At 41.4% G+C, this 15,903-nt stretch overlaps 1 protein-coding gene across 1 annotated transcript in view; it reads left to right on the forward strand.

Moving 5' to 3' along the window:
* The window catches only part of LOC122931583 (kinesin-like protein KIF21B), a 735,311-nt gene that overhangs the window by 499,249 nt on the left and 220,159 nt on the right, over positions 1-15,903 (forward strand). Inside the window, exons 19-20 of the mRNA XM_044285657.1 lie at positions 512-720; positions 842-989. Of these exons, the coding sequence (XP_044141592.1) occupies positions 512-720; positions 842-989 (357 nt within the window). The remainder of the gene's footprint in view (positions 1-511; positions 721-841; positions 990-15,903) is intronic.

The raw sequence follows: 15,903 nt of genomic DNA on the forward strand, positions 1-15,903 counted from the left end.
ATTGTTGTCCACCATTTTCGAAACTTCTTGGCGCAATGACACAACCTCGTTGGAGAAAATTATTTTTTATTCACATATAGGTTACAACGCATTTCGTAGTTGGGAAACACTCCTTTTTCAAGTCTGGGGTCTAGAAACAAAGCCTTCTTGTGCACATATCGTGTTTTTCTTAGCTTGACAAATATGTTTTTGTGCATTGCCTTTGTGTGTACTAGAAAATTCAAAACTATGAAAAAAATATTATAATGTAATATGCAGTATGTAACAATAACCCCTGAATTATATACTGTTTTAAAAAAAAGGGTGTAACCTACTATTCCATTCAATACCTATAAAAAGACCTAGATGTTATGCACTTCATGGTACATACAGTAGGTACAGGTATACCTACATGCCAGGTTATGGTTTTGAACCTGTTATTGTTGCTTTTGTAACTTGCAATTTTTCCACATCTTCCCTGTTATTTGTGGATATGAGTAGATTTATCGCTTTTGTGCACTGTGTCCCCTAGGTCTCCGCACTTAGACGTCTTTCTAGGCCAGCTCCAGATCGTTCTGTAAGTCAGATGTCATCAGTTCCAGATTCGGGTGCAGAACTGTCAAGCACTCCATCATCGGAACAAGATTGTAGTTCACGATCTGTGTCCAGCATTGTACGACAGTGGAATCGCAAGACAACAAAAGAAACAGGGCCTCTAGCTAATGGCAGTCTGGCTGTGAGGTGACAAAACTTACCGTATATGATAACCTTTTTCAAGCTAACAATACTTTCTTTACAATTAGAAATGGACTATGCTTTTATTATTACTAAACCCTGATAAAATTCTACTTAATTAATTTAGAAACAAGAGAACACCATCCCGAACACGGCTTCCTTTGAGCAAGGCTGCTCATATAAAATGGCAAACTTTGGAAAAGCGAGTGCATGAAGTTGTTTTACAGAGGCTGACTTTACTTAATTTGGAGAATGATATGGAACGGTTGCTGCGGGTAAGTGGAACAATGCAGTTTTGTCTGTCAGACGCTAATGCACTTGACAGTATTTCAGCTTATATACTGTTATTTACAGATATTATATAAGCATTTTTCTTAAAGAGGACCTTTTATCTGGCAAGAAATTCTGAACTATGTATCATGATCTGTACAGCGGCGCCCAGGGATCTCACTGCCCTTACCATTAACCCTGGGTGCCGCTCCATTCTCCCACTATGTCCTCCGGTATCTTCGGGGACTTGGTTATACTGGGCGGACACTGCCCTTGTTCTCCTGGGCATCTCCCAGGCTGAGAGCTTCTGCGCTGCAATTGGCCAGCGCTACAGCCTGGGAGAAGGAGACACCCAGGAGAACAAGGGCAGTCTCCGCCCAGTATAACCAAGTCCCCGAAGATACCGGAGGACATAGCGGGAGAACGGAGCAGCGCCCAGAGATATTAGTAAGTGCAGTGAGATCCCTGGGCGCCGCTGGACATATCATGATACTTAGTTCAGATTTTGTTGCCAGATAAAAAGGTCCTCTTTAAGTATAGTTTTATGACCTTGAATATCTTGTCTTATTATACTGATGTCACTAATATTCTCCTCTTAAACCTTATAGGGGAGCTTCAAAAAGCACTTTTGTAAAAATGTCACCATTCTCATGGCATTTTTGCGTGCATTTTATTGGCCAGAAACACTCTGGCCAGCTGTTGCAAAGATACTTAGATATAACAAAATATTTTGGTTCATGGGGATTTTGAGGTCTGTAGTATTTTTTCCCCCAAAAATGTAACATACTCTAGGTATGGTGTTTTCCATTGTGTTTTTCTGACTGACTTTTCTATAGAACTTAAGAATAAAATAAAAAGAAAAAAAGAAAACCTACAGTTTTCTTTTCTTGCAAATGTTTAAAGGATAAGGTGGTTTGCATGTCCTAAAATATATTCCTCACTGCCAAAGGAAAAACTTTAAAAATAAAAGTAACACTTTTATTGAAGACACAATAAAACTGTGGAGAGAGGCCTCCTAACCTTTCTGATAGTACTAGGCAGAGAAAAGGTGGAGAAAATGAAATACACTGGTTCCCTCACTTACCTCACAGAAGACGATGAACGTATAGTTGTCCACCTGGGAGAATCATAGACAACTATGCTTTAACAGGGGCAGATGCCTGCCCCTGTTTATACACAAACAAATGTTAATGCAGGAAGAAAGTGTCTTGCTCTCATCCTCTTTTCCTCACTTGTGGAGTTGCCAGTCCTCCCGGTGAGTGATGAGAGACAATAGGAGAGTGTGGAGTAATTGGGGTCCACCGTTTTTCGATACTTCTGAGAAAAACATGCTATCTGCTCAAGGAGGCACTGTTTCTAAACCCCAGACTTGAAAAATGAGTGTTTCCCAACTCTGAATCGTGTTGTCACCTACAGTGGATATACAAAATCTACACACCCCTGTTAAAATGTCAGGTTTTTGTGATGTAAAAAAATGAGACAAAGAAATCATTTCAGAACTTTTTCCACCTTTAATGTGACATATAAACTGTACCACTCAATTGAAAAACAAACTGAAATATTTAAGGTGGAAGGAAGAAGATAAAAAACTTATAACTGGGGATGTTCAGAATTAAGCAATCACATTCAAAATCATGTTAAATAGGAGTCAGCATACACCTGCCATCATTTAAAGTGCCTCTGATTAACCCCAAATAAAGTTCAGCTGCTCTAGTTGGTCTTTCCTGATATTTTTTTAGTCACATCCCACAGCCAAAGCCATGGTCCACAGAGAGCTTCCAAAGCATCAGAGGGATCTTATTGTTAAAAGGTATCAGTCAGGAGAAGGGCACAAAAGAATTTAACAGGCATTAGATATACCATGGAACACAGTGAAGACAGTCATCATCAAGTAGAGAAAATATAGCACAACAGTGACATTACCAAGAACTGGCCAGCCCTCCAAAATTTATGAAAAGACAAGAAGAAAACTGGTCTGGGAGGCTATCAAGAGGCCTACAGCAACATTAAAGGAGCTTAAGGAATATCTGTCAAAGTACTGGCTGTGTGGTACATGTGACAACAATCTCCTGTATTCTTCATATGTCTGGCCTATGGGGTAGAGTGGCAAGATGAAAACCTTTTCTTACGAAGAAAAACATCCAAGCCAGGCTACATTTTGCAAAAACACATCCGAAGTCTCCCAAAAGCATGTGGGAAAAGGTGTTATGGTCTGATGAAACCAAGGTTGAACTTTTTGGCCATAATTCCAAAAGATATTTTTGGTGCAAAAACAACACTGCACATCACCAAAAGAACACCATACCCACAGTGAAGCATGGTGGGGGCAGCATCATGCTTTGGGGCTGTTTTTCTTCAGCTGGAACTGGGGCCTTAGTTCATCTAGAGGGAATTATGAACAGTTCCAAATAGAACAGTCTTCCATTTTGCCACACTCCATTTTAAATGATCCCTGGCCCAGTGAAAACGCCTGAGCTTGTGGATCTTGCTTAGAAATGGCTTCTTCTTTGCATTGTAGAGAGTTTTAGCTGGCAGCGGCGGATGGCACGGTGGATTGTGTTCACTGACAATGGTTTCTGGAAGTATGACATTTGCCATCTCCACATCATTGCATTCAGTTTTTATTCACGATTTGTATAGTGTCCCAACTTTTTGGGAATCCGGTTTGTATATATCTCCTTGCATTAAGTAGACTCTTCTGCCCTTCAGCTCTCTGGTTCAGCTGGAAACACTTCTGCTCTGCTCTGCACTGTACTCTTGTGGGAACTGCAGGTTTCTCTCAGGAGGTAACTCTTCCCCTGGTAACAACTAGAAGCCTGGGCTGTCTAGCTGCATGGCAGAGCCTGCACCTCAGCTCCTCTCTGGCTAAAGTGTCCTCTTGTTTTTGACTCTGCACACGGACCTCTTTCCCTGAACAGTACCTGACTATATATATATATATATATATATATATATATACATATATATATATATATATATATATATATATATATTAGAGGTTCCCTAGCTCCCGCTACTGTCTAGGAGGAGGAACTACACCCTAACAGGCCTGAAACACAGATAAACAGGGAAAATACACATAAAACATAGCAATATACATTAAAATGTAATGTAAAATACAATGCCACTGTTCCACAGGAGGTAGAGAACAAACGTGGCCCAATTGACCTTTGTGTAGTGCCCACATTTACCTAGTGGGACACAACAATATGCCTGGTCTCTGATTTCTTATCACAATAGTGATCATGAGATGTGGGAGAACAGGACACACTATCAAGACTGCCTTACAAGTAGGAGCTGATTTTTGGCTGCCCCAGCGGGGTGAGGACACCCATTTCCTAATATTTTTTTTTAAACACATATACTATTACAGATTGTAGTCTGACCCATAGGCTATCACACATCTAATATTCATCACTCAAGCTTTGCTTCAATATTGTCCCCTCAATTGTCCTGTTTTATTACACCACTGCTAGTTCCACACTATACATGACAGTGCTTTGACACTGCTTTTCGATTCTCCACACTTATAGGCATGGCGATCCTGACTCAGCTGCGCCCCCTCCATTTGACTCGCCCAGGTGTGGGCTCAGCCCCGCACTTGGGGGAGGGGACGCGACCCTATGCTCAAACAGGCGACGGCCACACCTACGGCCACACTAGAGTTGGTTACACCGCCACTATGAAACAGGGTCCAATGAATAGTAACGAAGGAAGCATGTCCGGTGAAAAAATAATCCCTTTATTGGGAACTGCTAATATGAAACAACGTGTAAAAAAGACTTGTTACGTTTCGGCTACTCCATAGCCTTTGTCAAGCACCAAGTGTTATCCAAAAAAATCCTGTTTAAATAGTAGATGCCACACCTACATATACCGGCGTGGCCAATCACATACTTATATGATCTAACAATCATTCAAAATGTCTCAGAGTATATACACATGATTGTGCTTTTCATAAATATCAATATTCTCACATGTGAAGCATAAAACCTAATACGACATATACCTCTATGTTACATGCTTCCAGCACGTCCCTCGGCCGCCAGTGCGCATGTCATGGGGAGGAGCAGCTGTTCAATCACATGTCCGTCCCTTTTCACATAATCGCAGACTAACATGCCCAAGCGATCATCAGTGACATCGGGACTCCGCCTCCTCCTCACCCGGGCTACGTGCCGCTGCAAGGGACGCGCAGAGAACCGCCTGCCCTCATTTCTACGGCATAAACAGGCATCATCCTCCCAAATGCCATCACTCCTAAATGTACTCATAGTAATAGAGGGGTGCCGATACTCCTGTCCGGTGGATCATGAGGTAGTGTTTAGTGTATTACACACAGTGAATATACGTGAATCTAAAATTAATATAAAAAAACGGTATCATTAAAAAACACTATAAAAGGTCACTAAGATCACCTATATGTTCCCCACATGAAGCTATATATTTATCCCAAAAGGCTGTAGTGCCTTAAATTCAAAGATCCGTTTCAGTCCCTTTGTGCGAAGGATACAATCCCTGTCTCCCCCCCTCCCGTCTCAATTGGCCAACTGAATCTAGGATCCGGAACCCAAACTGGTTAACAGAATGTCCACGCTCAAAGAAATGTAGGTGAACATATAGGTGATCCTAGTGACCTTAAGATGAGTTTAGAATCTGTATAGTGTTTTTTAATGATACTGTTTTTTTATATTAATTTTAGATTTACGTATATTCATTGTGTGTTATACACTAAACACTACCTCATGATCCACCGGACAGGAGAATCGGCCCCCCTCTATAACTATGAGTACATTTAGGAGTGATGATGCCTGTTTATGCCATAGAAATGAGAGCGGGCGGCTCTCTGCGCGTCCCTGGCAACGGCGAGCAGCCCGGGTGAGGAGGAGGAGGAGTCCCGATGTCACTGATGAACGCTTGGGCATGTTAGTCTGCGATCATGTTACAAGGGACAGACATGTGATTGAACAGCTGCTCCTCCCTTCAACATGCGCACTGGCGGCCGAGGGACGCGATGGAGGCGGGTAACATAGAGTTATGTATCGTTTTAGGTTTTTTTGCTTCACATGTGAGGATATTGATATTTTTCAAAAGTGCAATCATGTGTATATACTTTGAGACACTTTGAATGATTGTTAGAGCATATAAGTATGTGATTGGCCACGCCCATATATGTAGGTGTGGCATATACTATTTAAACAGGATTTTTTGGATAACACTTGGTGCTTGACAAAGGCTATGGAGTAGCTGAAACGTAGAAAGTCTTTTTTGCACGTTTTATATTACCAGTTCCCAATAAAGGGATTATTTTTTCACCGGACATGCTGTCTCCGTTACTTTTCATTGGACTCTGTACACAGGAGCCTTTATGGATCTAGGGCTCCAGGCAGGCTGCTGCATTCCGGGTGACCGCAAGATCTGGTGAGTGCGACTCTACAGTCGTGGCCAAAAGTTTTGAGAATGACACAAATATTAGTTTTCACAAAGTTTACTGCTAAACTACTTATAGATCTTTGTTTCAGTTGTTTCTGTAATGTAGTGAAAAAAAATTACACGCACTGTAATTGTAGTGTTTGCTCAAGATACAAAGAAACATTTGCCAGACATTACAATGAGACTTAAGCAAATAACTCCATATTTTCTTTTAAGGAGAAAAGAAAACAAAATCAGTGCAAACATTTGCCATATTAGAGAACATATCCAATTCAAATGAATCAATAAAGTAAATAATACAAATCAAAACAAACTCAGAGTCGTTTCTTCCAATCACACTAAAATACATGTGCACGCTAGATATATCATAATTCAGCTTACGCCATCAGGGTTAGGCTGATCAGAACCTTATCAACATTACATCCCCTTGAAAAAGACTAACCTAGCCCCAGTCTCTCTGGTACCGCAGGGCCCAGACCCCTCCAGGATTCCCATACCCGAATGTGACGAATCACTTGGTAGGCCTGGTGCGCTAGCATATACTCATAAGATCTTGTCGTATCTACCATTCCGATAATCTCCTGAATATCGGGGATGTTATCACTTTTCCAATTTCTTGTGATTGCTAGTTTGGTAGCAATCAATAAATGGATTACAATGACCCTGTATTTGGATGGGAATTTATCTAGGTCTATAAGAAGTAAAGCTAGAGCTGTGTCTGGAGAGATCTGATGACCTACGATCCCAGAGTTCCTGGTAAATGCCTGCATCCAAAGAGCATAAATCCCCGGGCAGGACCACAGAATGTGTAACCAGAATGTGTAACAATGTCCCCTTACAACTAGACCCCCTCTAACATTGCACACTCACGTTGGGGAAAATCGCATGTAGCCTAACTGGGGTAAAGTACCATCTAAGTGTAGTTTTGATGTAAGCCTCCAGGTGTGAGGAGCATTTAAGGGTTGAGATGGAGATTTTGTTTGCAGCTGTCCATTGTGTTAGAGTGGATGTCTGCTTCAAATCAACCTCCCAAGCCAGGAGTGGAGCCGTTTTGAGAAACTTGTCCTTGTCCCCTAAGTACATATATAGGAATCTAATTCCGGAATATACTGAATTTGCTGCAGACCATCTGATTAACAGCTGAATATGACCTCTAAGACTAAAGACCGGGTTACTCCCTAATATATGTCTTATTTTAAGATAGGAAAAGACTTCTTTAGGGGGCATATTAAAAGGTTCGCATGACAGTGTCAAACGATTTTAAGGCTGATCCTGACACAAGATCTGCTACCGTTCCGATCCCTCTGTCTCTCCATCCTCTCAGGTTGAGGTCCGTGGATAAGCATTGGAGAGATTCAATTGGGGTAAAATGCACCAATGATATCAGTGTGGATGTACCTTTATCATGATATGTTTTCCATAAAGCCAGGGAGGTGGAGACATAATATGCCAGTTGAATGCCCAAATAGCTTTCATGTAGTGCGGCCATGAGGAGGGCCCGCAAGTTACGTCCCGGGATTCATCTGCTGCTCAATGTGCACCCAATGTTTCTCCAGGGATAATATGAATATCAGTGGCGATAAGGGGCCACCCTGCCTCGTGCCATTAGACAGCACAAATGGATCAGACAACACTCCATTAGCCAATACACGGGCCGAAAGGCTAGAGTACAGAACCCGAATGGCTTGCAATATGGGCTCTGGGAAGCCCATTTTATGGAGTACCGAGAAGACAAACAACCAGTTAACGCAGTCGAAAGCCTTCTCGGCATCCAATGTGACCAGTACAGTCGGTGTTCTCGTACGGTTCACAAAGTCAATTAGATTCAAGACTCTACTGGAATTGTCAGTAATCTCAAGCCCTTTCACAAACCCTACTTAAACTGGGGCTATTAGGGTGGGGATAATATCCGCTAAGCGGGCCGCTAGAATCTTTGCATACATTTTTAGATCCATATTAAGTAAGGAGATAGGACGGAGGTTTTGTGGGACTGAAGGTTCCTTTCTTGGCTTGGGCAGAGTAACAATAACCACCTGTAGCATTTCTTTAGGCATTTTCCCGGTTGTCATGGCACGAGACAGGGCCGCATGTAAATGAGGAAGTAGATTTTCAGCAAACAGCCTATAATACGAGTTTGGGAGACCATCTGGTCCAGGGCTTTTGTTATGTTTAATTACATTGGAGATCTCCTCTTGCGAGATAGGATCAGAGAGGGAGGCTCTATGGACTTCATCTAAGGAGGGAATTGCCAAGGAGCACAAAAATGTATCAATATCATCTGGGGAGGCGGGGATGAAACCTGATTCATCTTTTAAGTTATACAGTTGCGAGTAATAAGACATAAATCTGTTGGCTATGGCTTTTGGGTCATACAATTTGTTTGACTTAGAGGAATCCCATACAAATGCTATTTTTGATTTTAAGGACCTTGCTTTTACCCTGCTTGCCAACAATTTCCCTGCCTTATTAGCCTGCAAATAATATCTGGCCTTTGTCTTTTTGAGCGAAAGCTCATAGGAGTGCAAGTAACTTTCTCTGAGTTGAAGTCTAAGGAGTGTGAGCTTATCAGAGAGTTCAAATGAGAGAGAGGACTTATTTTGTGCTTCCATAGATTGGATTTGTGCTATGAGGTCGGTCTGCTGTTTCTCTCTCAATTTCTTATGTCTATGTCCTAGCTTCAGTAATATGCCCCTAATGTACGCCTAATGGGCCGTCCATACTATAGTGGGGTCTGGTCCTGAGTTAGTATTAAATTTGAAGTACTCTTCTAGTGCAGCCGATATCTCCAAATGATATTTGTCATTAGCTAATATGAATTCATTAGCCCTCCAGAAGGGGTTCGGAGGGGAAATGAATTCTTCTGCCAATTCTACAGATACTGGGGCATGATCCGACCAAGTAATTGTCCCTGCCAAGGAGGTTCTGTCAACTAAGATCAAATCAATGCGGGAGTAGGATTTATGTGCAGGCGAATAATAGGAAAAATCCTTTTCAGATGCAGGGTGAATACGCCATATATCAAACAAGGAGTTAGCCAATAGTGACGGAGCAAGAGAGGCGGGGCTTATTCTTGCGACAGAGGAGGAGTCTTGGTGCGGGTCAAGAACCATGTTGAAGTCCCCACAGATTATAACTCTGCCTTCTTTCAAGGACTGTGCTTTTTTAAATACTCTTTTCAGAAACTGCAGGGGCTGAACATTTGGGGCATATACTCCCACCAGTGTGTAAGGTATATTATTGATATAGCATACATGTATAATGTAGCGACCCCCTTCATCTACCACAGTTTTTTTCTCTTTATGTGAAACCGAATTTTTCATCGCTAACAGCACACCACGTTTTTTTACTCAAACCATAGGTTTGAATTATTGTCGGGAAAGCTGGGTGTCTCAACCTCCCTTCATCTGCTGCAATGATGTGTGTCTCTTGTGCATAAAATACATCACATTTAGTCGAGAGAGCTTCCCTCCACATCATCCGCCTCTTAAATGGGCTGTTTAAGCCTCTGACATTTAAGGAAACTAGCTTAAGCACCATCTTGGTAAGTAGAAATGTGCCAATGAGAAGACGCTCGGATAATGTGGAGGGAACCGTACAACATCAATTTGCTAAATATTCAGCTGTAATGTGAAAAAGTGACACGATCTAAAAAAAAAAAAAAAAAAAGATAATAGTTAAAAGGTATAAACAATAACATTGTAAACCAAAACTTGCTGCCCAAATAATGGGGCAGGAATGAAGTAGCACAATACCTACCACCGGGAGAATTCTAACAGGCAGAACATGTCCCCGCTCCTGCTGAAAGCAGGGTATGTGAAGAACCTCTCAGCGATGTTTCTTCTGTCAACGACTTTCAACTCGGTGCCACTCTCCTTCATCTGGTAAACGCTGATGTTGATTTACCGAAGGGACATCATCTACTTTAATGTTCCAATTGGCTAGCACAACTTTCCCTTCTTCCACCGAGTGGATAGCTGTTAGCACTCCGTTTTTCTGGACCAGCAGCTTTACTGGATAACCCCACCTGTATAAGATGGAGTGTGATCGCAGCACCATAGTGATGGGCGCAAGCGTGCGACGTAGCTGAAGGGTTGCTATGGATAAATCCGCAAATAGCTTCACCTGTTGGTACGGATCCGGTAAGGTATCAATTTTCCTTGCTGCCATCAGGGTTTCCTCTTTAATATGGAAAAAATGGATACAGGCTAAAATGTCCCGAGGTGTATCATCAGGCAGGTGTTTCGGTTTTGCAATTCTGTGTGCCCGATCTATAATGAAATCCTGCTCAGTGCTATTAGGCAGGAGAATTGTGATCAGCCTTTTAATATAAGCCTGTAAATCCGTTGCTGGAACTGACTTCTTTACACCCCGCAATTTCAGGTTGTTCCTGCGGGCGCGGTCCTCTAAATAAGCCACTTTCGCCTTGAGGTATGCGATTTCCTCAGACTGGACATTATGCGAGTCTATAAGGCTATTGTGTGACTCGCAAATTCGCACATCTTGTGTTCAACATGCTGGACTCTGTTTTTCAGATCGGTAACGTCCAGTTGAAGAGGCTTTAGCAGCTGTGACATATGAGAGGTGACCGAGTGATTAAAGGCTAAAAACATGTCCTTTAGGCCTCATGCACACGACCGTTGTGTGCATCCGTGGCCGTTGTGCCGTTTTCCGTTTTTTTTCAATGGGTCCGTGGAAAAATCGGAAAATGCACCATTTGGCAGCCGCATCAGTGATCCGTGTTTCCTGGCCGTGAAAAAAATATGACCTGTCCTATTTTTTTCACGGCCACCGTTCACGGACCCATTCAAGTCAATGGGTCCGTGAAAAATCACTGATGCACACAAGATTGTCATCCGTGATCCGTGTCCGTGATCCGTGTCCGTTTTTTCCTATCATTTCAATGGCAAACTTGACTTAGATTTTTTTTCATTTTTAATCCACTTTTTCCAGTAACAAAGCAATAGTTAACAGCCAAACAAAACTCAATATTGATTACCCTGATTCTGTAGTTTACAGAAACACCCCATATGTGGTCATTAACTGCTGTACGGGCACACGACAGGGCACAGAAGGAAAGGAGCACCACATGGTTTTTGGAAAGGAGATTTCACTGGAATAATTTTAAGCTGCCATGTCCCATTTGAAGACCCCCTGATGCACCCCTAGAGTAGAAACTCCCAAAAAATATACCTAATATGTATATTTTTATTTATTTATTTACGTTTTACACAATAATAGCATTAAAAAAAATATAAATAAGATTGTGTTTTTGATCGCTTGCTATTGCACTTTTTGTGATGTAAGGTGACAAAAAATGGCTTTGACACATCATTATTATTTTTTTTTTACTGTGTTCACCTGAGGGGTTAGGTCATGTGATATTTTTATAGATCAGGTTGTTATGGATGTGACAATACCTAATATGTATACTTTTTTATTTATTTTACGCAATGATTTAAACAAAAATCATGGTTTAGTGTCTCCATAGTGTGAGAGCCATAGTTTTTTTCATTTTTCTGGCGTTTGTATTAGGTAGAGTATAATTGTTGGTGGATGAGATGACGGTTTAATTGGCACTATTTTGGGGTGCGTATGACTTTTTGATTGCTTGGTGTTGCACTTTTAGTTATTTAAGGTGACCAAAAAATGTTTTTTTTTTAGCACGGTTTAAATTTTATTTTTTTGACAGTGTTCATCTGGGGAATTATGTCATGTGACATTTTTATAGCGCCGGTCGATACGGACGCAGCAATACCTAATATGTCTACTTTTCTTTTTTTCCCTATAAAATTTTTTTGCTTTAAACTTTTTTTTTTTTACTTTTATTTTAACTTTTTTTTTGTCCCACTTTGGGACTTCAACATTTTAGGGTCTGATCCCTGTTTCAATACAGCACAATACTGTAATACTGCTGCTGATCGTGGCCGTGCTTGTGGGGCAGCCAGTTAACCCTAGGACGAGAATGCTCGTCCTAGTGCGTTAAGTGCCGGCCAGTAAGGATGAGCATTCTCGTCCTAGGTCGTTAATGTTGTTTACTTTTAAGAATTCATCTAAACCCTTTTTAAAACTGTCTACTGTTCTGTGAACATGTCCTGAGAAAATCTATTCCACAGATTCACAGTTCTTACAGTAAAGAAGTTTTGACGCTTCTGGAGACTGAACTTTTTCTTCTCCATTTGGAGGCAGTGCCCCCTTCTTTTTAGGGCATTTTACATGGAACAGTTTTTCTCTGTATTTTTTGTATGGCCCATTTATATATTTGTATAGACTAAATTTATTTGACTAAATAAATTCAATTCTTTTAATCTTTCTTCATAACTAAGACCCTCTATGCCCCTTATCAGTTTAGTCGCTCTCCTCTGTACTTTTTCCAGCTGCAGTGCGTCCTTTCTATGGACTGGTGCCCAGAACTGAACTGCATATTCCAGATTCATATATATATATTCATATACATCAAAAGGTTGTTATCAGTGCCCAAGTGTATAACACATGAATAAATGTAGAACTTAGTGGATTCCACGTGTTGTATGGCTCACCCGAATATGGCACAAAGATGTGCCGGTGTCCGGCGTTCAGAGGCAGAGACTGCACATGCGCGTGCACACGTGAACCCGTGCGGAAGCAGGGGCAGAAGCCTGATGTAGCCTGTCAGTGAAACACACGTCACTATAGCTGGTAATGTGTGTAGTTGCCAGGAGGAGAAGGAGACACCAGATCCCGGTGTCTGATAGGCACATCAAGTGTGAAAAAGAATTTAAATGGCCTATCAGAGGGGAAGACGTCACTGGTATTAGTGACGTATATAGTTGCTAAGGAAAAAAAAATGTCCATCAGACTAAGGCAGAGACCAATAACGTCACTATAGATAACATCAGAAGTATTACTGACGTCAGGCTTTCAACAGATATAAAGAGGGTGGGCAAATTAGTTGCCAATTAGTAATATTGATTTATGATAAGGGGTCTTAAGGGTTGCTGGCCATGATTAAGGGTATCTGTGACCCTTTGCAATACTAGGAAATCGCAAATGCGCCATATCAACATAGAAATATAGAAACATAGAATGTGTCGGCAGATAAGAAGCATTTGGCCCATCTAGTCTGCACAATATACTGAATACTATGGATAGCCCCTATCCTATCTTATTTCGCAATCACAAAGACAAAAGAGCCTTCACTAAGAATCTTCTCTTTTGACTAAAGGAGTAATTCACAGAGCAGAGGTGCCATTATCACCACCTTGTGACAAACCTTTCCTGCCCATGCCAAGTTGAGTAGCCATCAATCTAGTTCTCTTATGACAGAACCTCATAAACCTGGTCTTTCTGCAGCCATAGTGTCTCCAATACCAGCAGGGTTCTCACACCTTTAGCCTGGGCAGCGAGCTTCAGAAGAAGGACAGATCCTTATCACACAGTTAGTTGGTATAGGAAGGAAGATGACCTGAAAGTCCCCTTCAATCCATAAGCTTCATATTTTTCCCATATTTTCCTAATATTTCATGGGTTATGGAAATGTGAAAGGAACCATCTTTTCAGAGATGGTTTTGGTTCTTCTAACCCACCTTCTAGGAAACCCGCGGGCAAATCAGAGATTCCCGCTCTGAGATATAAAGGTTCTCAGGCACCCTGTATTATCTTTTATGTTTAAACAAATTTTATTGTACGTATTTATCTCATAAGTACAAAAAGTGTTAAAGATCATTGTATGAATGACAATAAAGGTGATAATGACATCTTATACAATACAAGGTAGTTATATCTCTGTTAACTCAAAGTATAGAGCTGATAAACCAATGTATAAGAATTGTGCTGTCGAAAGTACATTTTATATAACAGGAAAAAAAGGGGGGGAGGGAGGGAGGAAGGGAAAGGCCGGGGGGGGGGGGGGGGGGAGGGTTGTTGCAGCGCGCGTTTCCACTTCTCAAAGAATGAAATACTGAGTCTCTACAGGTCTCATAAGCTTCCGAAAAAGGATAAAGCAGGTAATACTTAACATCCTAAGTAACCTGGAAGTCTCTGTATAATATCCAAGGGTTCAAAATTTTTTGGAATTTCTGGGTGGATCTGTTTTCCCAGCCTGCTATTTGTTCCATCCTATAGATATCATCGCATCTAAGTTCCCAAGCACCCAATGCAGGAGGGGATGTATCTCGCCATTTGGTTGCCACTAATACTCTTGCTGCTGCCAGCAAATATGTTATGAGACGTTTAATCGGACCTGAACTCTTTATTTTGTCAAATAAGTTCAGCAGACATATCTGTGGAGATGGTTGTACAGGAACCTTACATATCCCTGAGATAGTTGGGATTACCAATACATGTCTCAGACACGTACCTTCCATGCAATAGAAGAGGCCTTAATGCTGTATGGCTAACGGCAAACTCAGTCTGAATATCCAACCTGTCAGCTTTGTAGCGAAGCCATTCCAAGCATCTCATACCGTGAACCGCCAGGTAATAACCATAAAAGTCCGGAACTCCCATTCCTCCTTGTTTAACAGGTATAGTAGTGTATTTTTTTGTAAGTCTAGGTCTTTTTTTATTCCACAGGAACTTGGACAGAATTAATTCCAATTTGGTGAAAAATAATCGAGGGAGGGGAATGGGGAGGGTCTGGAGGAGATACAAAATCTTAGGTAGTATAATGGTTTTAATTAAAGAGCGTCTGCCAAACCATGAAGTAAATGGTATTTCCCAGGAGTCTAGTGTATGTCTAATATTTTCAGCTAGTTCTTTATAGTTCTCATCGTATAACCGAGTGGGGTCTGAAGTCAGTTTAACACCTAGAAACTTCATGCTAGTGATCGACCATTGATACGGGGTGTTGAGCTCCAATCCCTTCTGGGTTCGAGTATCCAATGTCACATTTAAGACTTGAGACTTTGTGGGATTGATCAAGAAGTTAGAAAGCTCCCCAAAAAGTTCAAATAATGACTGAATCGCCGTAAAAGCTTCATTAGGATTAGTAATTAGTACCAAAAGGTCATCAGCAAATGCTGCTAGCTGATGGTGAACCCCTTGAAGCTCAACACCACGTATTCTACCGTCCTGTCTAATAGCCTGAAATAAGCACTCAACCGTCAAAACAAATAATAAGGGCGATAATGGACATCCCTGTCTCGTTCCATTGGAAATTCGCAGAGGGGGAGAGAGTGTATCATTCACCATCACCTTAGCAGATGGCTTGGAGTACATGGCCATTATAGCGTTGATAAAGTCTGCAGGAATATTAAACTTCGTCAAGGCCTTTTGCATGAATAACCAATCAATTCGGTCAAACGCTTTTTCGGCGTCTGTCCCCAAAAGTAACAGAGGTACAGATCGGCTACGTGCGTATTGAATAATGTTGATAAGGCGAGTGGTATTCATTCTACCCTCTCTCCCCGCTACAAACCCCACTTGTTCACTGTTTATAAGATTTGGTAGGAATGGTTTCAACCTGAGAGCCAAAATTTTTGCAAATAGTTTTAAATCATTATTTAACAG

The sequence above is a fragment of the Bufo gargarizans genome, chromosome 3, assembly GCF_014858855.1.
Source record: "Bufo gargarizans isolate SCDJY-AF-19 chromosome 3, ASM1485885v1, whole genome shotgun sequence".
NCBI lineage: Eukaryota > Metazoa > Chordata > Amphibia > Anura > Bufonidae > Bufo > Bufo gargarizans.